This window comes from Fundulus heteroclitus, chromosome 7 (genome assembly GCF_011125445.2).
Source record: "Fundulus heteroclitus isolate FHET01 chromosome 7, MU-UCD_Fhet_4.1, whole genome shotgun sequence".
NCBI classification, from domain to species: domain Eukaryota; kingdom Metazoa; phylum Chordata; class Actinopteri; order Cyprinodontiformes; family Fundulidae; genus Fundulus; species Fundulus heteroclitus.
The window spans coordinates 25,876,158-25,903,941 of record NC_046367.1 but is presented as its reverse complement, the minus strand read 5'-3'; the positions used below and the strand labels follow the sequence as shown (position 1 = coordinate 25,903,941).

The 27,784-nt window shown below is 40.4% G+C and overlaps 2 protein-coding genes across 2 annotated transcripts in view; both read right to left on the bottom strand.

Annotated features, from left to right (window-relative positions):
- Positions 1 to 214: 214 nt before the first annotated feature.
- Positions 215 to 5,401, bottom strand: cdca7a (cell division cycle associated 7a). Its single transcript, XM_021310279.2, has 10 exons — positions 5,264 to 5,401; positions 4,530 to 4,670; positions 4,315 to 4,437; positions 4,027 to 4,224; positions 2,982 to 3,062; positions 2,690 to 2,899; positions 2,482 to 2,604; positions 2,240 to 2,389; positions 2,024 to 2,160; positions 215 to 1,291 (listed from the first exon to the last, which is right to left on the bottom strand). Exons 1-10 carry the CDS (start codon positions 5,282 to 5,284, stop codon positions 1,255 to 1,257), a joined length of 1,221 nt encoding a protein of 406 aa, XP_021165954.2. The 5' UTR covers positions 5,285 to 5,401; the 3' UTR covers positions 215 to 1,254.
- Positions 5,402 to 7,920: 2,519 nt separating this feature from the next.
- The window catches only part of zak (sterile alpha motif and leucine zipper containing kinase AZK), a 38,219-nt gene continuing 18,355 nt past the window's right edge, over positions 7,921 to 27,784 (bottom strand). Inside the window, exons 8-20 of the mRNA XM_036139311.1 lie at positions 26,398 to 26,484; positions 24,689 to 24,763; positions 24,492 to 24,598; positions 20,253 to 20,388; positions 14,970 to 15,014; positions 14,861 to 14,891; positions 14,634 to 14,773; positions 14,469 to 14,531; positions 12,690 to 12,779; positions 10,838 to 10,954; positions 9,287 to 9,361; positions 9,019 to 9,163; positions 7,921 to 8,929 (exon numbers count right to left, since the gene is read on the bottom strand). Of these exons, the coding sequence (XP_035995204.1) occupies positions 8,241 to 8,929; positions 9,019 to 9,163; positions 9,287 to 9,361; positions 10,838 to 10,954; positions 12,690 to 12,779; positions 14,469 to 14,531; positions 14,634 to 14,773; positions 14,861 to 14,891; positions 14,970 to 15,014; positions 20,253 to 20,388; positions 24,492 to 24,598; positions 24,689 to 24,763; positions 26,398 to 26,484 (1,800 nt within the window). The 3' untranslated portion in view covers positions 7,921 to 8,240. The remainder of the gene's footprint in view (positions 8,930 to 9,018; positions 9,164 to 9,286; positions 9,362 to 10,837; positions 10,955 to 12,689; positions 12,780 to 14,468; positions 14,532 to 14,633; positions 14,774 to 14,860; positions 14,892 to 14,969; positions 15,015 to 20,252; positions 20,389 to 24,491; positions 24,599 to 24,688; positions 24,764 to 26,397; positions 26,485 to 27,784) is intronic.

Here is a 27,784-nt window from a genome sequence, read left to right as displayed (position 1 = left end):
ATCTGAGCCATTCAAGCTTGTGCAGGCAGCTGACAGCCGACCTCGCTGCTCGGATGTTTGTAGGGCATCGGCTCTACTAGGATTCACCCTGAAGGGTTGGAGGACTTCGCCAACAACACCTTAGTAACTCCAGGAATAATCCTCCTGGATTCTCTTAATGTTTCAATAACAGTAATTACAGCTGCCGCTGTCATAGAGAGACGACCACAGACACGATTCTGCACCGATTAACGCTTTATTGAACATGTACATAAAACACAATGAGCGCAAAGCACATTTCCTTTTGCGTTTGGCAAACAGAACACGCCAGTATAACGACCACCACCTGCAAATACAGCAAAAGACAAAAACAAATCTTAACCGATCACATTTTTTTTTTTTTGCAACAGCATCATACGATTGAGCGTCCTCCAACCACAGGTCAAACGGAGTACGTTTAAACAATGAACAGAACAAAAGGTTAATTTCCTTTGGAGGATCAGAGCCTCGAGCAGAAAAAACGCAGCCTATAACTCTGCCGGCACTTCAGTGGCACCTTCAGCCATTTCTGCTCGACAATTGGAGCAGCAGAAAATGAGCCGCGGAGGCTGGCGCGGAGCAAGAACGTGCCTTAACAAGGGAAAGTGATTTACAGGTATGAGATTCCCATTAGAGTGTGCTAATTGTTTCCACACCATTAGTGACAGTTATCTAATGAAGGATATTTAACCGGGCGCTGCAGTTTATCACGGCGCCTCGCGGTTTAGAGGAGGAAGGCAGTGGACCTCGCTCTATGTGCCCTTTCCTCCCCCCAACCTACAGCGGGAGGATCCCTGGGACATTTTGGAGAACAACAGGCAGGAAAAAAAAAGGCTTTCTTTTATTCAAAACAAGCAAATATAAAAAAGCAACTTGTAAAAACACAAGCATCAATTTGAAGCCACAGAAGAGGCTGATTCGATTTAACGCCGTTTCAAATACATCTGAAACAAAGGGTCAGTCTAAAGCCTGGAAGGCAACGTATGCACCGATTTAATTTGATCACAGATAAGACTGCAGATTGAGTCCTGGGCAATTACTATTACAATTTCCACAGTTGTAGCTTACAAAACAGTCTTAATCTGTGGCTGAAAAACGTTAGCTTCAGAAGTTGGAGAACCAGTACGATTAAAAAAACCTTAACAGAAACAATTGCAATGCTTCAAAACACTGAACAACGTAATGCGTCGACTGGTCGCTCGTCAAGAACATCCGCAGCAGATTCTCCTCCACTTTTCACTTGCTGCTGTCTTCTTCCAGCTCCTTTTTCAAGCTGCAGGGAAAACAGAAGAATATTATAAAAATTTAAAAAAAAATAAAATAAAATGCTCAGCGATGAACCGTTTAAGTCGGGCTGTGTGAATGCCCCTAATGTCGGCAACACTCTTTGGTTTAGAAGTCGTCATTGAGGAAAGATTCAAAGTGAACCAATGAGGAAATGACGTCTGAGGAAGCAGAAGAAAAAAAAATTTTTCTTGATACATCTGCTGTTCATTCAGGCAGCAGAAGAGAGAGAGAGAGCGCGAGACTTTCAGCAACTAACAGGAAGGGTGAACACATTTCCAGCAAAATTGCTCCATTTTATCTACTTGAGTTTTCAACCCCCGTCAAAGTGAACTTAATGATTCTGGATGTCTGCAGTAGAGATGGGGGAGATGGAGGTACAAATTTAGTCACGATATTCTGTGATACTTTGAGATTACGATAAAAGTGGCGGTATAAAGTAATCAAAATCCCTCTTGTCCCTTTTTGGCTGCATAGTGTATGTCTCAAACAAGTGACGTCGCATCTCCTCCTAATGTATATAATCAGCACTTGTGGCAGGAAGAGGAGAAAAATACATGCTCACTGCTATTATTATATCTCCTTATATTACTGTTGTTGAATAAAAATAAAAAAAGGCAGAAATATCAAAGCTTAAACACAAACAGATGGACATTTAACAACACACCCTCGATTAGGGGCATCTGTAGGAAAGTACAGATCAATTTAAAGCGCTCCTCACTTTTTCAGGTAGGCGTGCACGTTATCAAAGCCGTGGTATTTAGCCAGGTAGACCAGCACGCCGGTGGCACAGCGGCCTTCTCTGGCCCGACAGAAGCTGCAGTTGCAGATCCCTCTGCACGGCGGGCACTGCCACTCCTGCAACAATCACCAGAGTCATTCATCAACACGCGCGTGACGAACAGCGACCGCGGTCCCAAACGCCTCGGGTGCTTACCGGATCCAGCAGAGCATCCCGGACCTCCTCTCCGTAGCGGTTACGGAGGCACGGGCCGCAGAACTGGCCCCTCACCCCCATGCATTCTGGGTTACGGCAATTGGTTTTGGTGTCGGTGGTCTTCTGTCGGCACTGGTGGCAGGTGGAGCCCTGGAAAAAGGGAAGGAGAAACGATAGTAACTCGGTCGCAGAGCCGCACCGGCACCGACCGGTTCTAGCGGCCCCGGTGATGCAGGACTCACAGTGGCGCTGTTGTACACTTTCTCTCGGACGTTGTAGCAGATCCTCTGCAGCTCCCACTCGGTGACGTCCTCCACGGGCCGCACCACGTGAGGGATGGCCTTGGTGAAGGATCGGCGACGCAGCTGTGAAGGAAATCCGGCGTCATCACAAACCTACCGATGCTACGCCGGGGGGCGTGGTTTAGTGGCGCTCATCGTTAAGACTTACAGGTTCGTCCACTTCCTTGTAGTAGGGGCTTTTTCTAACCAGGCTGAACTTGTCGCTGGCGTCCTCCTCAGGAGGCGGGCTGGAAGTCCGCCTCCTCAGCTGGCGGCCTTCAACGGGACCCTGGGACCGAGTGCGGGGCGGGGACAACCGATCTGAGCATCTCCGCATAACGAAGCCTGTGGATGGCGACCCCTGAGGCCTCTGTCTCATCTGAAGGAAAAATAAAAGTCAAATCAATGCAGAACAGTAAATTCGTACTCAGAGAGTGAATTCACTCAGAGTCATGCGTTACCGGGGTCGAAGCTGGCTTCGCCATCCGTTTTCCTGGAAGGAGTCCGGGTACTTTGTTCAGTTCTGCTAAAAGCTTTGCAAGCTGAAAATAAATCAATCACAGATGTTTATTACTGTCACATAGAGATGTGATATCAAGCAAACAAGAGGTGCTGATTTTTATTTTTACCGGCCCCGATTATGACCAGCTAGTTAGGAAAATACACCACGCCTCTCCTATCTAAGATCAGGTTATAGTATAACAGTCATGTTACTAGTGAAGACGACTCATTGTGAGCCATTCTCAGTATTACAAAAAAAAGTAAGTGAAATTTTCTTGAAATTAGTGTATTTTGCCTTGCTTAGAGCAGGTAAATAAGACTATTTGCCAATAGAATGAGATTTTTGCACTTAAAATAGGAACAATTCATCTCCATCATCCTTTTTCAAGTGCAGTAAATATAATTATCTTATTTTAGGTGTAGAAATACTCATTCCATTGGCAAATAGTCTTATTTAGCTCCTCAAATCAAGGAAAAATACACTAATTTCAAGAAAATTTCACTTACTTTTAGTTCCCTTTTTTCAGTGTAGTAAGGAGTCATCTCTCTGACACGTTGAGAGATGTTCATGCAGGCTGCAGGAGAGAGCAAGACTTTTGGCATGTAACAGGAAGGCTAAATAAAGTACAGGGATGGAGCTCTGGTTTGTCCGCAGTATGAAACACGCTGCATCTGGGAATGTTGTCAGCCTTTCAGAGTTTAAGTTAAGGATCAACGTTTATACCCACCCACCCACCCACACACACACACACATTCACACACACACACCCAGTCCCTGTATATGTCTGCCAATCTTTTTTAGAATGTCACATCATTTATTGTTCTACTCTTTTCCCGTTATGTACATGTTGTTACATATTCAAAATGAATAAAGGAATAGTGCTGAAAAATATGCTAGAACTGGAATAGGCAGGTCAGAGCTTTACAAAAACCAACGATCGGAAATCGGCCACAAAGAGCGATCTGTGCAGCTCTGGGTGGAAGAATTATTGTGACGGTTCTCACCATTTCTTTGTTCTCCTTGATATTCAGAGCTCTCTTGCTCATGATGTTCTCCTCCTCGGAGTCAGAGTCCTGCACGTTGGGCTGAGGCAGAGGTTCAGACGCAGGCCTCTTACTGCCCGTCTTCTTGTTGGGGAACGTCATGGCAACTTTTAGGACATTGGACCTGCGGCCATGTCTTGGAGCCTCACTGTCAACTTTCTATGAGGGGAAAAAAAAAAAAAAACTATTTATAACCAACAGAAACCAACAGGCTGCGTCTAGCTGTTTTACAATCTCTGCATATCCTACCATGGCTTTGATTTGCCTGCTGATCAAATTCTCCTCAAAGCCGCTGCATGTGTCCTCCTCCGGCGTGGCCTCGAACCTTTTCGGTTTCTCTGGGGTCCTCCTCGTCTCCTTCAGGCTTCTCCTCTACAGTCGGAGAAAAGCATCAGCCGACATGACGGCAGCCGCTTGGCAAGACTGCAGCCAGATATTATCGAACTGTGCATTCGATCGTTTACCGTATTCGCAAACCCTCCGTCAGAGCCGAAGCTGTCGCAGCTGTCATCAGAGGAGGAGGACGAGGTCTCCATGGGAACCAGCGGGACACTACGGAAGCTCCTCAGGCTCATTCTCGTGGACGGAGACTGGGCAACCAGTTTCTACATGGGGTTAAGAGAACAAACCATGCAGTCAGACAAGGTTCTCTTTTTTTAAACACAGTGACTTTAATATGGATGAAACAAAATTTCAAGCTCTGCAAAATACTTTATGTTTCTTTGAATTATAAATTATAATATTAAAGTAAGACATCTTGGAATCATGTAGTAAATTCAATCCAGATCTTATAAAAATCAGAACATAAATGCTCCAAAGGAGATTTTAAATACATGCTAATCTCCAGGAATCTACGGATTAATTACTCATTTGCACAACATAGTGCAGGGAAGTTTGTGGGACACACCCCTGAGCACAAAGTTCAAACTAAACCAAACGATCGTTAGTAACAAATATGCATCTAACACTTCGTTCTTAGTCACAATAAACCATGCAAAAAGCTAAAGTGCAACGTGTAAAGAAAAAAATGTTTTAATACCAAAAAAAAAAAAAAAAACTGTTAACTCTAAACATGGCGGAAAGTATTTCAAGTTGTGTGAAATCTGTTTCTGGCCGGTGACACGGTGCAAAAGCATGAAAGTAATAGAGTAAAGCGTGATTTAAAAAAATAATTAAAACGTCAGACTGGTCGTGTTACCTTGGAGCGGGTGAGCGGCATGTTTTCTTCTTCCTTTAGATGGGGTGCCGTGGAGAAAGTCACCGTGCAGCAGCTCTGCAGCGAACAAAGCAGGACCTGCAGCTGCGCGCCGCCAAACTCCGTTCATTTCCCGCGCCACCGGAAGGTCCTGACAGCTGCGTAGAAACGACCTGCGAGCGTTTACCGGCATTAAACGACGCATCTGTTCAACTTTAACGTCGAACCGGGACTTCCTGTTCAAATGTATTGTTTATTTGTGTTTGGTGTTTGTTTAAATACCGACAGATCTCGGATGAATACGTTTGACCGCCGTGTTTGTTACGCATCTTCCGCGTTCTTGGCAGTGGCGCGAACATTTCATTGCTCGATTTGCATACAAGGCGCGTAAAATCTTGTAAATCTTCCAAATTCTTATCAGGTTTCAGTTCTATATGTTGCAAAAAAAAAAAAAAAAAAAAAAAAAACTCCAGGGTTCTGTCAGGACACTATGTCGGATATAGTGCGCTGTCTTTATGTTTACACTCCCTTCATATATCATTATAGAACGATTAAATTATTTTTTTTCAAAACAGTAAATATGACTTCCTGTTGTTAAACCTCATAAGTCTTGAACATTTAAATATAAACATGGGATTTTCGATACCTAGAAATGATCAGTTTCTCTTCAAACATATAGTTTTCTTTCTCTTGGTGAATCTGCAAATAAGGTTTACAGCTGATCAAACAATTATGTTTGAATTGTAACTATATATTTTTCAGCTCTAATTTAGGTGTGTAAAGGCCTAACTTTGGACAAATATTCCGAGTTCTTAAAAGGTTAAAGCTGACTAACACGCAAGACCTGTGATGTCACTTTAAACACCACATTAAAAATAAAATGTGGAGATGAGAGAAAGGTATGGCTTTTATGAAAACAAGGAAGGTAACATGATTTGAGCACAAATGATGAAATTTGCTTTCTTATCGTTAGCAGAAATTGAGTAATGAAGCATCAAAATCAGAATCAACTTTATCAGCTTTATTATTTAGAAAAAAATAAATAAGGAATGATTTACAACATAGATGTAAATGTATTTACGTATTATCAATGGTTATATAAACAGCTAAAGTTTAACCCAACTTTTAATTAAGCTGTATCACGTTATCGGAACACTTTGATACAGGCAAATCACATTTATTGTGGTTCTGACACCTTTATATATATATATATATATATATATATATATATATATATATATATATATATATATATATATATAATATATTTACACATAACGTTATGCATTCCAATGAGGCTCGTTTCTCAGATTAAAAGTACCTTTTGAAAATAACCTTTTAGCAGGTTTTAAACATGTTTTTCAATAAGCTCACATTTCTGAATTAAGAAAGCTTTTATTGGCCCGATATAATAGTATGATTTTAATTGGCATGTTTTCATTAGCCTTTACCAGAAATAATCAACAGAATAAAGGCTTACAAACATCAAGACACCATATTTAATTCTATTTAATCAGACTTCAATTAACTTCAAATTTCCTCATGGCCAAAGGCCTCCCTTAGCCATTTGCCAATGGTAACCATTTGTCTTTAATGTCATTCTAAATCTCTCCATCAATTGCCTGCTTGGCCTTCAACACATAGGACAATCATACACATAATCAAACTTAACATCCATTTAGGACAAATTAACCTACCAGTCACATTTTTAGACTGTGAGAGGACGCCAGAGTACCCAGAGAGAACCCATGCATGCACAGGGAGAACATTGTCCATGGAGAAAGACCCCTGGCCAGCATCTGAACCCAGGCAACAGAGCTACCAACTGATCCACTATTCTTTTAAAAACATGTTTGGAAAAAATATTTATTATGAGGTACTGTAAACAAAACTTTCTTGTGACATTTCAACATTTTTTGAAAGATTTGAAAAGCCACAGTACCTTGCAATGAAGTAAAAAAAAAAAAAAGCACCCAACGGACAAGGAGAAAGTAATGATTGAAAACATAATTTCAAAAGAACAAAATCCTGCAGTTTAAAATATAACAGACCATCCAAAGGTGGTGGAAAGTCTTGTTTTAATGTCTTTAAGAGCCCATGGGTAATTTATGTGCAGTCATATGTTTCCACAGGATGAAGCAAGGGATAATTTGATGTTGCCATTTCATGTTAATATCAGATGATTGTTCTCTGAAGGAATTAGCCTCTTACCTCATAAGTAGCTAGAGCAAGTTAGTGTTCGCCATGTGCAACATTCACACTTTGACCAAAGAATCAGTCATGAAGTCAACTGAGATAGGCTGTATTTCTATTTGACGTTAGGACAGTACGAGATTTCTTTTTTCTCCATTATCCATTCTAGACTATACGGTAGTGCAGTTGTAAGCACTTTTGATTCATAGCAACAAGGTTTTGGGTTTGATTCCCAGTAGTCATCCTGTCCTCCTACCACCATGAGTGTTTGGCCTTGGCAAACTGCCCTTTAGGTTGCGTTGACACATTACGTAGCTATTATATTATATATTCGAATAATTAGATGGTCTGACTTGTTGGAAACCAGTTATGAAGATACTGAGGGTCATTTAAAAACCTTTGCACAACCTTGGGTATGTTAAAAATGAAAGATATAGACAAAGAGACATGCCACACAAGAAACTAAAAAAAAAAAAAAGTTTTTATTTTATTTTGGTATTTTGCTGCTATTTGCATAAAACAACAGTTATAAATACTCCTCTTGGAATAGTATATCAGTTGAGATCATCTTCTATTCAGCCCATGAAATAAAATGAATAAAAGACAGAACAATCTATTTTTGTGTAATAATAAATACATTATGGGCACACGGACTCTGATTTTATTCTAAAAAGGGACATGTGAAAGAAGTCGACGCTTCACTGATACACCCCACACCTCATGATGGTTCCCTCCCAACATGCATGTCATGTTCTGATAGGAGCCGTCAGCTCATACGTGATCCACATTAGGGTCTTCCTCCAGCGCCACGTCCTCCCCTTCCTTCTCTCCTCGCTCGACCTCTGACCGGTTTATTGTCCTGACGCTGTGACTTTTTGTGTCGCTCTACTTTGATCCAGCCTCCATCGCTGACTTTTCCCCCTTTTTCCTCACTGGGGCTTCTTGTCACAGACAGTATACCCGGTATCAGAGGTGGGTGGCTCTGTGGCATGACGCTGTAACTATTTGATCGTGGCCTCCCCGGCTGCCGTGAGCCTTTTCCGCCCTTATTGCCTCCTCTGTTGTGGGTCCACCCATGCCCCCTCCCCTGCCCCCCTCCCCCTGCCGACGTCTTGTCAAAGTAGTTGTTCCTGCGGTGGTCGTACATGGCTCCGGCGCTGCGCGGGCGCTCCGATGTGCTCTCCGATGTAGTGCTGGAGGGACTGCTCCCCTTTGACCCGAGGCGGAGCGGCGACAGTTTGGCCGACAGGCTGCCGGTCGGCGACGAGCAGCGAGAGTCGCTCCAGGGAGTGCCGCGGAGGTGGTTTGGAGAGCGGCGCACAGCGGCGGCGTAAGAAGACGCTTGGCTTTCGTGCGCAGAGAGGAACTGAGGCAGCGTGCGGGCGTCCGAGCTGTTCAGGCGGTCCGTCTTAGGCTGCGACTTCTGGGTCACCATGTGCTTATGCCGTACATTGTTCATCCATGCAAGGTCAAAATCTTAAATGGAAGATATACACAATATGCATTTTGAATATATAAATTAGGTAAAACAACAGAATACCTTTTAAAGTGGAAGAAACACTTACTACAGTTGTCTCTGTCTCTGGGGTTTGGGGTAACTGGAGCCATTTCAATGACCAGCTCCACGTTTTTTATCTCATCTTGTCCGCCACTGTGGGTCCACACTAACAGGCTGCTGTGTCTGGTCGACTTTGGTGACTTGACATCATTCTGATGAATCATAAATTTAAACAATACAAGGAAAAGAAAAGTATTCAGTTAATTGCTTTTAGCTGCAACAAAGGAATCTGTGGCTGTAGATTTTGTTTTCTCACAAGTGCTGAAATGACTCGCCTCGTAATTGACTGTGAAGTCTATTTTCTGGTTCTGTTCTAATCCAACGATCCATTTGTCCATCAGAAACGGTGGCTGCAAGACGACATACAGATAAAAAGTTAAACCTTTGATTGTTGCGTCCGCCTTACAGGTTAATTTACAGTGCCTTGCAAAAGTGTTCATGCTCTTTGAACTTTTTCATTAAGTGGACACAGTTATGGAGCGGTTTAAAGGAACAATAAGTAACAATGACAACTAGTGGCTAAAAACACAACAACACATACACAATGCCTTTCACGGAGACCCGCCATTTACCCAACCGTCCTGCAGCTGCGAAACTCCACTGAATTTTTACTTCTACAGGATAGGTTTATGGTGGTTTATTCTGTTCTATTTCTGGTCCACTTCTCTTATTGGTGTCCATGTTGGCAGACTGCTGCTCTTTTACTAAGATAAAATATCACTTGGGAACTCTGGGAGCTGAGGAACCAGGAAGTAAACAGGGGCTACACACTGCACTGAAGTAGTTCCAGACGGTACCTCTATGTTTGAAAGGAGAAAAACCTGACAAAGACATTGTTGCTGGAGAGGACCGATTGTTTACAGGGAATGTTACTTCCATCCCAGGTGACAAATGAGAATGATTTAGATTGATTCTACAGTAAATGTATCACTCCTTAACAGCCAGGTTAGGTTACAAACCAATATTCCAAGCTTTGAACATTTCATGGAGCATTGTTCAACCCACAAACTAAAACGGAAACGACAATTACTACACAGCAAACTACCAAGAAACCTTTGGTAACTCTAGAGGAAGTTCAGAGATCCACAGCACAGGTTGGTGAATCGGTCGATATCACAACTGTTAGTGTCAAAATCATAGGATGTCTTCTGTGGAAGACGGTGTTCCGGTCAGATAACAGCAAAAGGCAACTTTCTGCCTTACGTGCAAAAACGCTGTTCGGTAGGCGACTAACATTACACTTCACCCTGTACACAGCATCCCTGCTCTGAGACACGGTGGAGGCAGGATAATGCTGCGTTGCTGGTCAAGTTGCCAAAGGTTGATTGGGAGCCAGATTCCACACATAAAGCTGTAGTTAGAATAGAATTGCTTATATTAAAGCATGTTCATGTGTTAGATTGGCCCAGTCAAAGCCCAGACCGAAACCTGATTGATGATGTAGATGATGTATGGTAAGAAGCAAAGAAGAATAAGCAAAGATCTTAATTTTTTTAGAACCCCAAATAATTGCAGCTGTTACAGCAGCAAAAGGCGGTTTTACAAAGAAATCCAGGAAATACATTAAGGTTTGTAGTTAACAACAGACTGAACGTTTTTCAATAAAGACTGAATTTCCTTTTAACTTCTTCAGGAAATGTATCAGCTCATGCAAAAGGTTTCCTTGTGGGGAGTTTCAGAGTTTTGTGAAGCCTTTTGAATTAACAAAGAGGAGCACTGTGACCTAGATGACTGAGAAACCCGACCAACATCTTTTAGGTAAAAACATTTAGAAATCTAAACACAGGGAAGAAGGATGCTAATTTTTTTTTCTTCCCTGTTCTCACCTTAGTCATCCGCAGGACTTCCACATCCGGCCTGTTGGCATTAAAGATGACATCTTTGATGTAGGTTACGGCAACCTCATCTCCATCAAGCTCCATGTACATTTTCCATTTGCAGTCCTGGAAAGAAAAGAGGTAACGGGGAGATAATGTACCTCTGCCTCACATGCATGACAAAGTTTCTAATTACACCATTATGTTAGGCAGGAAATTACCTCCTCTTGAACATAAATCAACAGCACAACCTACAGGTAGTTAACTGCAGTGGCAGTTTATGGCTTACAAAGCCTCATATACACAGTGAGACACAGAAAACTTTTAAGTGCACAAAAGACGGGATTTGTGGATCTGAAACCATTTCCAATTGCCCAATGCTGCATTATAGTAACATCTTTTTCTAAACTACGATTACAAAGCTTATCAAGTAAACTAATGTTTAAGAAAAAACAACAACCCAGGAATAATTGTTCAGTGAAGGTTGATTTCTTGCATGGAAGAGACTCTTTTTGTTTCCCAGGGACTGCTGCAGCTTACATACATCATCCTATCCGGGCACAAATCAGTGTGCCTGCCATGTCCTCTCTTTCTGCATGCTGAATGCTGACATCGCAGTAATGAATCCTCCCGATCCTAAAGAGCCGGCCGCGGAGCCCACAGGTCACCGCTTAGCCATGCTGGGTTCACGGCTCGGGCCATTTCATTGTGTCGAGATCACAGAGAGAGACATCAGAGGAGTGGTGCTAACACACTCGTCTGAGGAGCCTTCGACCTCTCCTTCATCGTCCCCAGGGGCTGGAAAACGGCTCAAAGCGCGAGCCTCGGCGAGCCGCTGGCTCAGAAACACACCAGTGGCCCCCGCGCTGGCCCCGGCGTCGGCCCTGGACAGTCGCACCGGGGGCTTCCCTGGTCCATGCTAGTCTAATCACTCCAGCAGAAACAATGTCTGGTAATGATGCCTAGGACCCAAGTGCGTCTAATGACAACTCATACATAATTCAGCACCTTTCACTTGGCTGCACGGTGATATCCTCATTAGTAGGGGACCCTCAGTGGCTGTCAGATGGTGGCCGCACAATCGCAGGCTCTCATTTTGTCTTTGAGAAGTGCAGCTGCTTCCATGACATCGCCAGCAAAGAGGGGCATAGGAAAAAAAAAAAAAAATGCAGCGCGGGTTTGTTTTATTTAGTGCAAAAAAACCTTCCAGTTTGTAAAAACAAGGCTGACACGGAACCTGACACCAGGCAGGGGAAAATAATTAGCTCTCATTTTCTCAGCCTCCTGTTTCCTTCTCCCCGCTGTGTTTTCTACCCACTAAACCACCACATGTCAGAAGAAATGGGAGGCAATTAGCAGGCTCGTTTCAGCCCCGCCGAACACACTGAAAGAGGACTATTTATGATGGGACAATGAACAGCTGAAAGATTAAATAACGTTTGCCTTTTAAAGGAAAATGACTTCTGGCTAAATGGGCTATTTTTGATTAAATTCAAACAGCAAGTGAAGAGCGCCCCTTTCTCCACGGTTTCACACCCCAACAAAGGGGCTGCGAGCGAGTCGAGGTGGATGTGGTACAAGGCTGAGAGTGAAATGTTTATTTGTCTGGTTTAATACATGTCTAGTGATGCCCTCAATGGCCAGTTTAACAGGCCGCCGTCATGCATCTTCAGAACAAACAGCTCCAGCAGCAAGCGGGCTGAGGAAAGTATCCATTATTATTACCCAAACGTTCAAAGTCAGCTCAGCATCTGTGTGTGGTATTCATTAATTGTCGGTTTCACACAGCCAATAAGGAGCTGCACCAGACGCTCCCAGCTGCAGAACACGTTGAAGTCAGTGTGTTTCTGCACAAACTTACAGACTTTCCTCTTCCTGGTTTCCAGTGGTACCCAAACACCAGCTCCAGATTGACGGTTTTACTCTGTTCTACCTCCTTTTCCAGCTCATCCTTACAGGAAGAAAAAAAAACAACAAAAAAACAACAATAATGAACCAAAATAGGAGCAGAAAACAGAGATACACCAAGAAATCAGCTGTTGACTGAAAACAGACAACGTTCCGGTCAATTAGCCACCTGACCGGCCCAAAAAAATATGACGCCCTAAATAAACACTAAGCGCTACCAGGTTGCAGTAAAATAAGCATTTGATGTGGAAGTTGTTACAGAAGAAAACATACTCAAAGCTAGCTATTCCCAGCATCACTGAGGTGTTTAAAATGAAGTCAAGAGGAAACAGAGATGCAAGAAGGAATTTTTACACCATGTTGATAAATGTCTGTGGTGCATTTCTGCGAAAGAGCAAAAGAGAGCAAGACTTCCAGCAGATAACAGGAAGGCTAAAGGAAAAATAGCAACATTGCTATTTTTTATCATTTGAAACTTTAAATGTCTCTGTTATGGATCGTGCTAGGTTTGGAAATGTTGTCAAAATTTTTGAAATTAGCATTACATTAAACATTTACATTCTCAGTTTGTTTTGCTTTGCTAGCTGCACTAACCAGGCCAATCACTAAAGCTGACGACAAATTTTTACCTACAAATCCGATTTAGGCAAAGTCTGCACCAGGTTGTAAGAACATGTTGGCATAAAAATCTGTATGTGAGAAAGATGCAAACCTGTAAAACCTGATGTCACAAACAAATTTGTGGGAGCCGATTTTTGTTTGTTTGCTATTTTCTTCCACTTCTGCCGTTGTTGCTTCTAAAGGGTTAATGGGCAGTCAGTAAATAACATCATGGTCCATTTCCAGCAACAACTATTGCTTGTTTCCCCTCAACTGTCACACTCGCAAATGTTTAATGCAGTCAGTGACGCTTCAATTGTCTTGACAGATCATTCAGACTGTGAACGGAATCGGCTAAAATCGGTATTATCGACTTGGGGCTTCAGGCAAACAGGAGAACAGCCACGCAATCTGATTGGTGCATCTCTCACTAGCTAAGTTTACATGAACAAAAGTAATCAGAATAAAACAGCCGATCAGAATCAAAAAGAATATTGTGATCAGATTAAGTTAATCGGAATGAAATTACATCCGAATGAAAGGGGTGGTTTATGCCGACTGATAATCCGATCGACATACATGTAAACACTTATTTTACATTTTGAATGTGGCAAGCTGACCTGAGTGCGCATGCATGTCCCTCATCAACAAGACTTATTTCTGCTTTGAGTGGCTATACCTTATATCAGGAGGCGAAACTTTCTCTGTTTTCAATACAACCTTAGAAGCATAAGGATCTTAAAATTATTAATTATTCAGTAATGTTTCAACCATAATTAGAACCTGGTGCAATTCCAGCCTGGGCTCGTACGCTACTACTCTGTGTGCTATTTTTTGTTGTTCAGCAAAGACGAAAGTACTTATTCTGTCTTTTTAATTTTTTTTTAGTTTTTTTAGGGGCATTTGATAACTGCGCATGTCAGAGTGGTTCTATTCTGAATAAAGTCAGGTTTATATAAACGCACATTATGATCATATTAATTGATTGTGTGCCCGTATAAATGGTAGATCCGATAATTTTTTTGTTTTTTAAAATCCGAATCCATTTCAATTGGATCGTGAAATTTTGCGCATGCAAACATAGCTAGTGAAGACTAATAAAACTTGCAATAAAAAAGAAGGAACTCCATACCTTCAGCAGTGGTGGGAAGTGCAGTATCCCCAGGTAATCATTGGCTAACTTTTCAATCTCCGCCTGTTAGGAGGAAAATCCTTTTGAGTTTACAGTAATTACAACTATCAGTAGGCTTTGAACTTATCCTTTACATAGGTGATCAAGTTGTAAAGAGCTTCCTGCCTTAAGGTGCATGACGTGGCCTTTGGACTTGACTCCCATGTCCCGCATGTCGCTCTCTGTGAGCAGCAGCAACCTCTTCCCGGTGATGTGGTTTTCTTTAAATAGGTCGGCGTAAAGCTGCATTCCACACATATCACTTCCTAACATGAATGAGCAAAGAGTCAATATAGAGGTACACGTCTGAAATGCTCGGTCTGGGACTATTTAGACAAAGGAAAGGAACAAACCTGCACCAAATAACTGCTGCATCCAGAAATACTGTAAAGTCAAAACAGGTGTTGCATTAGCTTCAGCTGATAAATAATATATTTAGGTACAAAAATCAGTGATACTGACCACATGTTCCTCTGTCCAGGTGTATATGTCAAGGGTGGGTAGCAACTGCAGAGAAACACAAGTAGAAAAATCATGACAACGGATTCTGGGTGAATATAAACATTATGTGTGTTTATCCATGGTGCCTTTCAAGTAAATATAATCAAAATGGGGATGTTTTTTAGTATTTAGCACCGATATTTTTCCAATTATGGTGCTCTACAAATTAGAATGCCCAAAATAAAGCAGAACCCTTATGCAGGCGTGGTGGCGGTGCAGGGGTAGAGCATGCGGCCCATGTACGGAGGCCTCGGTCCTCGACGAGGCCGTCCCAGGTTTGAGTCTTGGACCTTGGTCCTATGCCGCATGTCCCTCTCCCTCAACCCCATTTCCTGTCAGTCCACTTTCAAATAAAGGCCTCGAGTGTGACAAAAAGCAGAACCCCTGCCTTATGAAGCTAAATGTATATAAATGGAAAAACTAAAATCTTTGAAGAACAACGTCATGCTTAACAGTCAGAAAACACAAGAATCTTAAAAGTATGAAATAGCATACATCAAAGCTCAGATCAGTAACTTAAAAAAAAATTCTGACCCAAAAAGAGCAATTTTTAGCAATGCCTCACTAAAATGCAAAAGCACAACTAAATGTAAATTATTGATGTCTGCTAGAACGACAGAGCACAAGAATGGACGAAAAACAGACGATTTGCAACATTTGGGGCAATATCAAATAGATTTATTGGCACCACAGAACAATGAAAGAGTGAGCATTCAGACTTCTCCCTAAAGATCTGGTATGAAAAATATCCAACAAAACTACCCTATATCCAAAATACTTTCTGCCTGAGAATTATGACACTGTTGGGTTGAAACAACACAAGCCTGAAGGACATAAGCAAACCACAGTTCATTTCATGGGTATAATTGGACACTCTAGCAGGGGGTCAGCAGCCAGACCATCAATGTGACCATTGGCGTTAATGGCTATAAAGTTTATTCTCCACAGATTGCTTATTTAAATGAATTAATAGTTGCTGTCTCAGAGCATTCGCCTGCATGGTTTTGCTCACAAATATTTTCAATAACATGAACTCATTTTTCTAAATGTCTGAGCCAAATGAATCTCAGACTGGATACATTTGCTTTGACTTTCCATTAAACCACCAAAAAATGTAGCCTTAACTCAAAGTAACTTTTTAGCAAAGAATGTATTCTTAAGTGAAAATTAACTGATGATATGCTTATTATTTTCGAGTGGCATTGCATCATCCTTAGAAGATTTTGGTAGCTACATTAATGTGGAGAACTTTAACCATCCTGGGCAGAACACAGAGAGATTACGCAGAGAGAAGTGGGATTTTTGTTGCTGCCATTCACTGATGATAGACTGTTTTTGGTGATACGATTGTTGTGGGAGATGACACATGCCCAACTACATTAAAGTCACCCTCGGTTTTAACTTTTGACTGCCTCTGATTACCTCTGTTCAATAAGAAACTTCACTGTGAAATAAAAGTGTAATAACAAAAACAACGCAGTAGAAGTTGGATAAAATGCAGCTCCGGTGGATCGGCTGGTCGGCTGATGCAGTCAGAACCACCTGGAGCTCAACCTGCTGAAGACAGTGAAGCTGGACCTTCCAGAAAATCTGGTCAAATTACTTGTTTGTCACAAACTTGGCAATTAAAGCTGATTCTGGTTAACTTAACATCAGCTGCAGTTCAGTCGGTGATTTAAACTTCCACTTAGATGGCATGAAATCAATCAGTTACACTAAAGTTTCAGTTCCCCTGAAATGAAATAGCTCGATTTCAAACAGATTCTGCCTCTACATCAATTTGCCAAGAGCATGTTTTTTTATTAAGGACTTGATTGCAGAAATTCGACCTGGATTTGATATTAGCTCCTGCCCCCATGTGGATTTAGGAGTAAGCATATGGTAAATAGTTCCAGTTCCATGAAGATGCTGTCATAAGTTAGACAAATAATAATAAAAAAGCTAATAAACCACAGTTTTGCCATGTTCTTTGTTCTAAACATTGATAATAATTGTAGCAAAAATCTCAAACCACAACATATGTTCTTCACTCAAATATAAACACTCAAACAAAGTAAAATAAATTTGTTTGATTTATTACAAAAGTCTAAAGTAAATAAATGAAACTCAATCACATTAACAGTAGTTTTACTGAAATGGAGACTTGAGGAAAAAACAAAGTTTGAAGGTTTTCAATTTTAGGATTGTACAAGTCTTTTGCACAGAAAAAAAGACGGATTTGTAGGATTACCTATTCACGAGTCCAAGTATAACAAAGAAAGGAACAACGTGATATCAATGCTATGCTTAAAGTTGTCTGTCCAGTGCGACGCCAAGCAGGAAGCCTTTATCATTAACTATTTTTTTGCTACAGTAAAGTACTGCCCTTTATTTATGCCACATTATTTATTCCCATCGAAATCAACTATTTAATTCAAAGTTACTTTACACTTTTTTTGTATTGTAAAATAAAAAATAAAGATGAATGAGCATAAAGCTGACAGTCAAGCAACAAACTCCCTTTTCCTCTGTTTTGAGCTGAGGTCAGTCAAATAACAACAACAACAAAAAAAAAAATAGAAAAGCAGGTACTTTTCCCACCCAAGTAAGAAAGTGCATCTCAACAACTGCACTCCACCACATCCAGAACAAATTGGCCAATCTTAATGTCAGCAAAATGTCACTTCATCATAAAAGCCTGGCCTTCTCTAAGCAGCCGGCTCACGCGGCTGTTTCTGCACAGCGTGGCACAATGCATCCTGAACACAAGGCCCACAGGAAATGACATCCATAATGGCCACTGGTGGAGGGTTTTATATATATATCTGATTATCATTACCTGCTTTCTATCCGGCATGCAGTTGTTAGTTAACGTGCCTCATTCATCATAATATATTTATATCTAAAATTATTTTTGGGACCTTTGCAAAAACAATCGCACTCCTTAACCTTCAGAAAATCTTGCCAATTAACAACCACAAACTTCAATAAATTGTTTTGGGATTTTAAGTGACAGGTAACAAACAAAGTAGTGCATAAATCTGAAGTGGAAGAAAAGATAACAGTAGAAATATGAATGCATGGCATTTGCATTCATCCCCTTTACCCCCAAATTAAATCCTGTGCAACCAAGACTAAAGAAGTCACTTGTAGTATTCAAATGTGATCAGAATCTGGAACAGCGGCAAACCTACCAGGACACGACTGTTCAACTTAAATGACAGGGTGGCCATGGAGTGCATTGTTCACAGAAGCTGCCACTTGGCCCATGGTATCTTTAGGAGGCGCTACAGAAGTCAACAGCTCAGATGGATGGACAGCTGTCAGTCGTGCACTCCACAAATATTTTATTTTTTAAATACTAGCAAAAAGAGACCCTGTGGTGAAAGAAAGCCATAAGAAGGCACATTCTGAAACACGGGGACAAACAAAATGCTATTTATGGAGGAAGATCAAACCTGCACACATGACCCTGCAGTCAAACATGCCGGGCTGCTTTTCATGAGAAGTGCAGGGAAGCCAATCAGCATTGATGGGAAGGTGGTTGCAGCTAAATACTTGTAGGCTCACTACCCTAAGCATGAAATCAATCAGTTACACATGCACATACATATATACATACATACATACATACATACATACATACATACATACATACATATATATATATATATATATATATATATATATATATATATATATATATATATATATATATATATATACATACATACATACATACATACATACATATATATATATATATATATATATATATATATATATATATATATATATATATATATATATATATGTATATATATACATATATAGCATCCTATGCTGTAGAACAGACAAGTCAAAGTCTTAAATCTGAGAATTTTTTGGCAAGACTTGAAACTTGATGTTCACAGATACTCTCCTTCAAATCTAACTGAGCTTCAGCCAAAATGCACAGAAATAAAAATGACATAAACTGAGGTTTGTGGTGTAACGAGACAAAATTGGGACAATTTAAGGAGCACGAATGCGCTTGCAAGGCACTGCAACTTAAACACTGGTATGTGGTTTTTTTTTTTCTCAGCAAAAAAACTAAACAAAAAAAAAACATAAATACATCACTCCTTATTGTTAATTATGGCACCTATATCAGCTTTAGCGTCTTCTGTGAAAGTTTAATTTGGATTTACCGTCAAGTTGAGACTAAAAAAAAAACTACGTCATGAAATATTTCCGCACAGAGTGGAGACTGATCTCTTCACATCGGTGCAAGTTATTATTTGACCCGGCATCTGCACACAGTCTGATTCGTTCACCTTAAAAGGAGAGAATGAGTCAGATCTGATCATTTTAGACACAGGAGAGGAGAGCTGAAAGGAGCAGACCCAGGGGGAGCAGGAAAGAAGAAGAAAAAAGGATGTAGGGAGGAAAAAAAGACCAGACAACAGGGGAAGCAATCGATCTGTTTTAAACCACAAAGTGTTGATTAGAAAAGTAGAAGGCTAAAACCATTGTAAAGTGATTTAAAAGCAAGATGTGACCGAAAAGTTAATTAGTGATAAAAGAGTTGATAAAAGATGTTTGACTTAAAAGGGATTTTAATTCGGTTTTAGAACTTAACTGCTATGAAAAGGTTATAAATATTTTATTTAGAGAGCTGACTGTAATCAAGATTATAGCACTACTTTTCTCCTTTCTTTCAGAGAGTCAGTTTTGATGAGTTAACTTAAAAACCAGTCTAATGACTAATTTTCATAGTTTGGAGAGTTTGTCCATAGCCTTTAAATCATAACCGTCATGAAGAAACCTCAGATTAATGCTGCATTTGTCTAATTTTATTGTTTTTAATCACAATCTGCGCTCTGCTGTTGCCATGGCCTCAGATCTGTGTTCCCAGACCAAAGGGGTGTTCTGGCCGGTGGAGAATAATTTAAAAACAAAACATTTAAGGGATTGGGTGTAAGATACGCATTTTAAAATTGATTTCTTACATCAAAAGCTGCATCACACAGGAAAGGTCAGTCAATATTAAAGTTTTATAGATGCCATGGACATCTAATCTTCTGCAAACCCACATCCTTCCCATCCCTCTGAAAAAATAACAAGGAAGACTGAATCTCTGAAATTTGCCAGCCATAAACACGTTCCTGGCGTTGCTGTACCAATGCAGCACTAGATCTGTTCAAACAACACATGGTGCGTCCCGCTTTCATGCCCTGAGAGACAAGCTGCATCAGAGTGAACAGCGGAGAATGAGCGACTCACCGTAGTGTTGGACTGTTCGATGAGTTTGCGCTCCCACATCTTCAGACGACGCTCCCGCTCCTTCAGCTCCTGCTCCTTGGTGCTGAGGTCCCTCTCTAGCTTCTTCAGCTGCTCGAGTGTAGCTTCAATCTCGCACCTTCAGCACAACAAACATCAACATTTAGGCTTGGTGTCAACAAGATGCTTCCCATAAGCAGTCTGCATGCTTTAACATCCTCAGATCAGTTAATCTCTCATTCCTGCAAACATCAGATTAATGCAGTTTGTAGAGTAAATATGGACAACGATTTCAAACCCAGTGTCTGCTCTGTTGAGTAAAGATCTAAATACCCAACTTTATACTTGAGCTCAGATAGTTTTCTGTTTTTCAGTAAAAAAAATAAAAAAAGTAAATAAATCAGACTTTTCTAGACTCAACTTTTCTGATGGCTTATCCACACGTAGCCAGATATCAGGGAAAACAAACAAGTTTTGATGTTTTTTTTGCACACAAAAACCAAATTTAAATTACTTAAAAGGATTATGTATGAACACTCCAAATTGGAGATTTAAGAAAACCCAGTTTTTGTGCCTGCATGTGTATCTGGCAAAACAGAGTTTTAAGGTCCGACGCAACACAGTCTGCAACAAATAATCAGGCGCTGACGTGACATGTGCGACCATTTTTACTGCCTAGGCCATGCGGTGGAGGAAGAATGGATGCTATCAGAGAGATGCTGATTTCTAAGTTGGGTCAGACGCTTTTTCCTTGTTCGTTTTTACTCCAATATGCTGAGGTGCGAAGGAGAAAGAGTGCTTGGAGGTCAGCTCCCAATACAGAGGGACCACGTCTTTGTTTTGAAGGATTCTGATTGGCTGACATTGGTTTTAGCTTTGAGGACACTGCCCCCTACAATATTATTTTTAAAAACGATGATCCGGCTAGGTGTGGGCATAGTGTGAGTTCCCAGTCCTTTGCTTTTACCTTGAAATTCAAAATAATCAAGCTTAATATAAATTTATGGCAAATATTTCTGCAGCGAACATGCTTTAAATTTGTGATTTAAGGGAGGGATGGAGGAGGGAAGGAAGGGTGGATGGAAGGATCGACACAGTAAAGGAAGGACGTATGACACGATAAAGGAAGGAAGGAAGGAAGTGAAAAAGGATATAAGGAAAACAACAAAGGGCACAAGAAAGTAAAGAAGGAAGGTAGGAGGAAAAGGAAGAAGAAAGGATAGACACAAGCAGGTAACTAACAAAGGATGGAGATGAGGAAGTAAACGAGGAATAAAGGAAGGACACAAGGAAAATGTAGGAGGGCCCTCTATTTATTAAATTTTCCATTACTGCATATAAATAAAATATATTCTCACATAACAAAAAAAGGCTGGATAAACCACACACACGAAAAGACCCTGAACACCCCCCTTCTTATTTCTCATATTATATTTTGTGTTTTTCTAGATAAAATAGAGGATGCTATAATGATAGAAATGACATTCAAATAGCGTACAAATAAATAAGAACTTTAAAGTTTTGATTAGTGCTGAAGCTGATCATTTTTTCTTGTATTATATACATTTTAAACACTTTTTCTGCACAGACCCATTTGGGTCCCCAGGCTCCTGGGTGTGAGTATTTCTGTGGGGTCCTTTGGTTAAACAGTTTTTATTGGTAAGTTTCTTCAAACTGTGACTGCTAAATTCTTTCTCTGACATAGAGACTCTTTTTTTAGGACGGAATTGTAATTCTGGTCCAGTGACAGTGTTGATATAAGAGCTGAATTTTTATTCTGTGTTGCTGTGAATGCTTTGCCTGGTTTGAATAAAAATACATTTTCATTTGCTTTCTATTAAATTCAGCCTTTCATCGTTGAAGTGGTTCAAAACTGCTCCTACTAGAGTTTCTCCGGTCACAGAGGATGAGTTTTACAAGCATTGGCAGAAAGAAAATGGCAATAAACCTGTCAGATAAGTAACCGAGGTGATGTGTTGGGATTCCCTAGAACAAATCATGTATTAAATCAGAAGTTCTAACCCTCTAAATCCCCGGATCTGATGCACTGACTTGACTCCAAGTTGGAAAAGTTTATTGTGTCCAGCAGGGGGAGCTGTGCAGTGCCGTATGCAAGCCTCCCAATCATCAACAAATGTGTCCCAGGCAGGAAGGCCAAACCTTGCCTTTCCTGTTCTTCCAATTCCTCAACAGCGACGCCTGTCACTAGAAACAGCCTCTGCTCATGCGAAAGGAAAAGCTGCATAAACCTTCTAATGCTGCTCTCCACTCGTAATTACACGAGTGGAGAGCAGCATTATCTGTCAGCTGGTCATCTACCTTTATGCAGAATTCTCTGCACACAGCTCTTTGGCATTTATTTGGAGCTAACATGGCTCAGTTCAAAACTTTGTTTTTAAAACAAAACTCATCATTTCCTCTCATATGATTTGAATATGTGTGATAAAGATTTTGGCTGTTAGTGAGAAACAAAGACTTATTCTGGGTGTTAAACAAATGCCTCTGCAACAGTCGTTGAAAATTACCGTAAATAAAAACCCGTTTCCAACCTGATGACAAGAAGACTAGAGATAAAAAAAAATATTACTAGTACTTTTAGTTGCCCTTTGATGTGGAATTTAATGCAATTATTTAATGAATTTTTTTTTAAACTAAAACATATTTATAATTATATCTATATTTAAAAACATTAGTTGGCTCTTTGTAATTTTTAGAGCCATTATGAAAGGTCCAAAGAGCCACTTGTGGCTCCGAAGCCTCAGGTTGCAGACCCCTGCGCTGGAGGATATATGTCCTTCAGCTCATAGTTTATATTTTAAAGCTTTCAGAGCATGTCCTGTGTGCCTTGAAGGAAACAGGACATGGACAGAGACGTAGCAAGACAACTGAGGCTTCTACCAACCGGAACAGGCTGATTTTCAGCTGAACTTGCCCTGACCGGCCCATTGGGAACCCTAAAACATGCTTCCCAACCCATGAAAGCGCCACGCGAAGCGTTCCCAGGACGCAGGTCGTTAAGACCAATTAATCTTTCAGTGCCAGTGGAGTGTTCAAAACCAAAGTCACAGGAAGCACTGGAATGTTAGAAGCTTTTTAAAAGAAAACTACATGTTCTGAATATGTCGAGACAACTGGTTGGGCAGGGCTGCGAGTAGAGCTTCCGAGTAGATAACAGGAAGGCTGAACGGAGCACAGCAAGGTTGCTCTCTTTTGACATCAACTTCTGCCATGGAGCCTGTTGGATGTGGAAATGTTGGAAGCCTCTTGAAATGCCAGGGTTAAGGTAAGGATCTACACTCTCCAGACAAACACACAGATAAGTGTTTTAATTTGATCGCAAATATAAGAGCCTCAAAACATCAACTCAGTGCTCAGTTTGTTGTAAAACTTTTGTCTTTTTAGCAAATTTTCTCTACCAACAGTGCTTGTCATCACCTCTGCTCTTGATGAACGAATAAATAACGAGGGCTAACTCCTAGACGGTTTAAAAAAAAAAAAAACATTAAAAGATGTGGAAATTATTATTTCGTATCATTGATTTGAAGCCCAACGAGCTAAAACAAACATGGGAAACTAATGAATGCCATCCTCTTCCCTCCAGCCAACGCAGCGCCTCCTCATCGGCTCTGCTGGAGCTCCCTCCTGTTCTCATCAGGCACGAGTCTCTCCCTTTACGCCGTCATCCAGCAAACTTTCTGTGCAACGCATTCGCGCTTTCTGCTTTCCAGAGCTGAAAATTCCCTCCACCTGCAGATGGCTGCCTGGACACGGTGCCACCAGCACAACTTCTGAGATGAAAAACGTAAAAAAAAAAAAAAAAAAAAAACTCCTCGGCGAACAGACGAGGCCCGCAGAGAGGCAGACAGAGAATAAAGTGACAGCTGAGACTCAGGCTGTGCTGAACATCACCACACATCCAGCTGCTCATACAGGCCAATTAAACACTTCTACTTGAAAAAGATGGTGATTATTTTTAGGGTCTTATGGGTAAAGAGAGGAAGTATATCCAGATGGATCATTCTTTGGGGGTTTTCATGTCTTTATGTAGCTATCAGTGTAATTATTAAGGATCTATATGCACGATCTCAAGCTCTTTTTTGTGCCTGGCGGCCCCCATCAGCTACATTTCCACATCATTCTTAGCAAACAGTCGCACATTATCTTAGGCTGAGGCAGTATATTGGCGAGAGAAAAGCGTTATAAATGCATTTACAGGCTGTGCAGAAGAGCTGATCACATTACCTCCATTCAGCCTTGTTGTGAAGGAAAGAGTTGCACTGTTCAGGAAGTTGGCTGTCTTTAGACATAGATTCCAAAGTGCACAGGATCTGCTTGAACATCGGCCTTTCCTGCATGAATATATGTAAATGTATATGCATGTAAAAGAAAGTCTGACTCTTAGGAAAACGTGGATGCGGCTGCTAACTAACGTGACTCACTTTTGGCTCTGCAGCCCAGCACTTTCTCATGAGCTCTGCAAAGCTGGGAGGACAGCAGCTCGGGACGGTCAGCCTCTGAAAGTTGCACAGGACAGAACAGCATTACTAAGACTCATTGCTTTTGAGCAAGGCATTAGGTCACACAATTAAGACTACTTTTTCCTGCTGAATAAAACCCTGTAGCCAGTAGGGCTGGGGCATCGATCCAACTTTCAAGAATCGATCTGATTCCGATTCTCAAGGTTTAAAACCGATTCTTTTCAATCCGATCTCAAATTGGATTGCTGGTATTAAAAGTTTTTTTTTAGCTGTTACGAGAATTTTATGACTATGTAGTAATGCAACATATTAATGCTAGTATTATATTAACATTCAACAGCAAATTAATACAATAAAAGTAGCCAATGGCACCTGCAAGGACCTAACCATCTTCCTGAATGTTCACATCAAGGTTGGAAATCCAGGGTAGAAAACAGGACGACAGGGATATCTACTGCTGCTATTTGGTCACTAAACTGGTGCAATTATTAAAGATTCACCTCCCAGAGAGCGGCTCATACATTTAAGTTCACAGTGGAAAAAGCTTTTTTTTTTTAATTGATCTTTGGTTATATTAATCAATCTTTTGCAATTAATATGAGAATCGATCCAGAATTATATATATTTTTTAAACACAGCCCTATAGCCAGCAGGTAGATAGGAAGGAATAGCTTCGGTCAATTAAAATGTAGCCCTGACTAATAATGATCTCCTGCTCGCTTTACCTCTCCAAATTAAACATCTACATAAAAACAAAATGTTTAAATTATTTCAAACTTTAATATGTTCACCGCACGTCTCGGACAACAATGCTGAAAATGATATGGCATGATGAGTTGTGATCATCATCATCGGCATAGATGTGACATTTTGATTCTTAAAAGGAGGGACTGACTGAAAAAGTTTGAGATTTTCTAAAAACGGGGTCAGAGTTGTACCTCCAGGCTCAAATGTATACATACACCTTAATTTACATTTCAGGGACGTAGTTTTTGGTCAGCACCTTCTCAGTCCACATCAAGTCACAGCCAGCTTCACCGTGGATGCCAAAACTGGTGTTCCAGCAGTTTCCAGTTTATGACAGGCTTAAGCCTTGGTGTTTTCTGAGTTGTTCATCAACATCCTAACAATTTCCCTTCTTCTAATGGGGACTCCTTGGGTGAGCTTATTAAAATTTTGAGATAATCGGATGTTCTGCCAGAAAAACTATCCAAAATGCTTATCAATGAAGCTTCTTAGATGGCTTTTCTAAAGACCTGACCTCACCATTATTGGAAATTCGTTAACTATCGTTAATGGGTCTGGGTCCATGCCAAAAAACTGGAGTTGATGTTAACACAATATTAGAGTTTTCAACAGTGCACTCGCAAAGTACTGGTTGGATGCAATATTTCCAAGTAATGTGTATTCAGAATCTTTATGGCAACAATACATATTTAACCAGTCACATGGACTTTCATTGCCCCTGATGCCTACACATAATAAGTTTTATTCCTTTGAGATTCATTATCAGGATGTCGTTGCAACTAAGAAAAAAACAACCAAACGTTAATTTTCTTAGGTTTTATGCTAAGTATTTATGAATCGTTCCTGATCACAAACCAAATAACGAGCTTGAAACCTCAGAGGGTCAAAAATGTACCTCTGTATACAGGCACATCATAAAATACCTCATTTTTCTCCACCACAAGCCAGGCTACTTGTAAGCCTTCCAGGCCTTTAAAGGGTATTTCCCGAGTTAGCATTTCCCAAAGCACCTGTCAATGAAAGTTAGGGAAAACAGTCAGGGAAAACAAAGCAGTAACATACACACATGTACATTTATTACATTCATACATACATGAATATATACTTTTCCCCCAATTCATCAATCTTTCAAATCTTCTTACATTTTTTAGACAATTCGTAACACCATATTTTAAAACAAGTAGATATATTTCTGTTATTAAAACTATCTTAAGGATCCAGGCATTGAAATAATATGCAGTGTACCCAACGTTTAACAGTAACTTTGACTTACTGCAACCAATTTAAATCCCTTGGGCCACAGAAATAATCTGATAGCATGCTTGTTTTTCTGAATTTTTCTCTCATCTTCTGCAAATGGAAAAGTCAATCCTGTAATTTCAAATGTTGCCCCAATCACATCATTAGAAAAGCATTTACAAACAGCAGCAATTAAAGGCCTGGTTTCCTTATGCAATAAAACACTGTATTTATTACTTTTTCTGCTAATTAAATGACTTTATAACTCACACTTGTTCATTTCTGAGTTCATGGTTATTAAGTTATTTAAGATAATATGCAATTTTAGTGGCTCAAAAGATAATGTCACTTGGTCCTTAAAATGTTATTAAATTTTTGTTAATCACAAGTTTTAACAGCATATCTGGCCAAGAGTGGCACCAATACTTATCAGGTTTAGGGGTGTAATTATTTTTTACACATCGGGCCAGGTGGGTTTAGATTTCTTTTCTCCTTTAATAAATGAAATAAACATTTGAAAAATCATTTTTTTTATTTACTCAGGTTATCTTAGTCTTGTAATTAATTTAGTTTGATAAACTGAAACATTCAAATGTGACAAAAAAGCATAAACAGAAGAAATAAGTGATGTTTTCTCAGACCCCTGTTTCCATTTATGAACAGAGGCCTGGATGTAAAATGCCCTTACAGCGCCAAAAATTAAATTAAACACTTTTTCCTGTCCTGCAGAACACTGCATGTTATCTGATAGAAAGTTTAGGAGTGTAACTGAGAAAAGATTCATTTTATGTCTACTTCCGAATGCCCTGAGGAGCTTTTAAGACTGACGGAAAAAATACCAAATTTCTAAGAAGTTGTACTTCTGCAAAGGTCACAACTCCTGCTTTTAACCACCCACGAAGAAAAAGGAAATGTATAAAAAAGCGCCTGGCAGCCGAGAGAGACTAAAGTGCAATTTCGTGCAAATGTATTTACCATATTAGAATTTTCCACAACTTTGATTTCTTTTTGCTGGAAGAAAAAGCCTGTCAGTCAAGTCTTCACTTTAGAAACAAAGTGGCTCCCAGATCC

What these genes read in the sequence shown, in the direction of transcription:
- cdca7a (XM_021310279.2), bottom strand. Translation starts at nt 5,284, where the DNA reads ATGCCGCTCACCCGCTCCAAG. An exon ending in ACAAGGAAGTGGACGAACCT is followed by an intron (nt 2,605 to 2,689) that starts GTAAGTCTTAAC and finishes TTTCCTTCACAG; the next exon opens with CTGCGTCGCCGATCCTTCAC. An exon ending in AAGTGTACAACAGCGCCACT is followed by an intron (nt 2,390 to 2,481) that starts GTGAGTCCTGCA and finishes CCCTTTTTCCAG; the next exon opens with GGCTCCACCTGCCACCAGTG.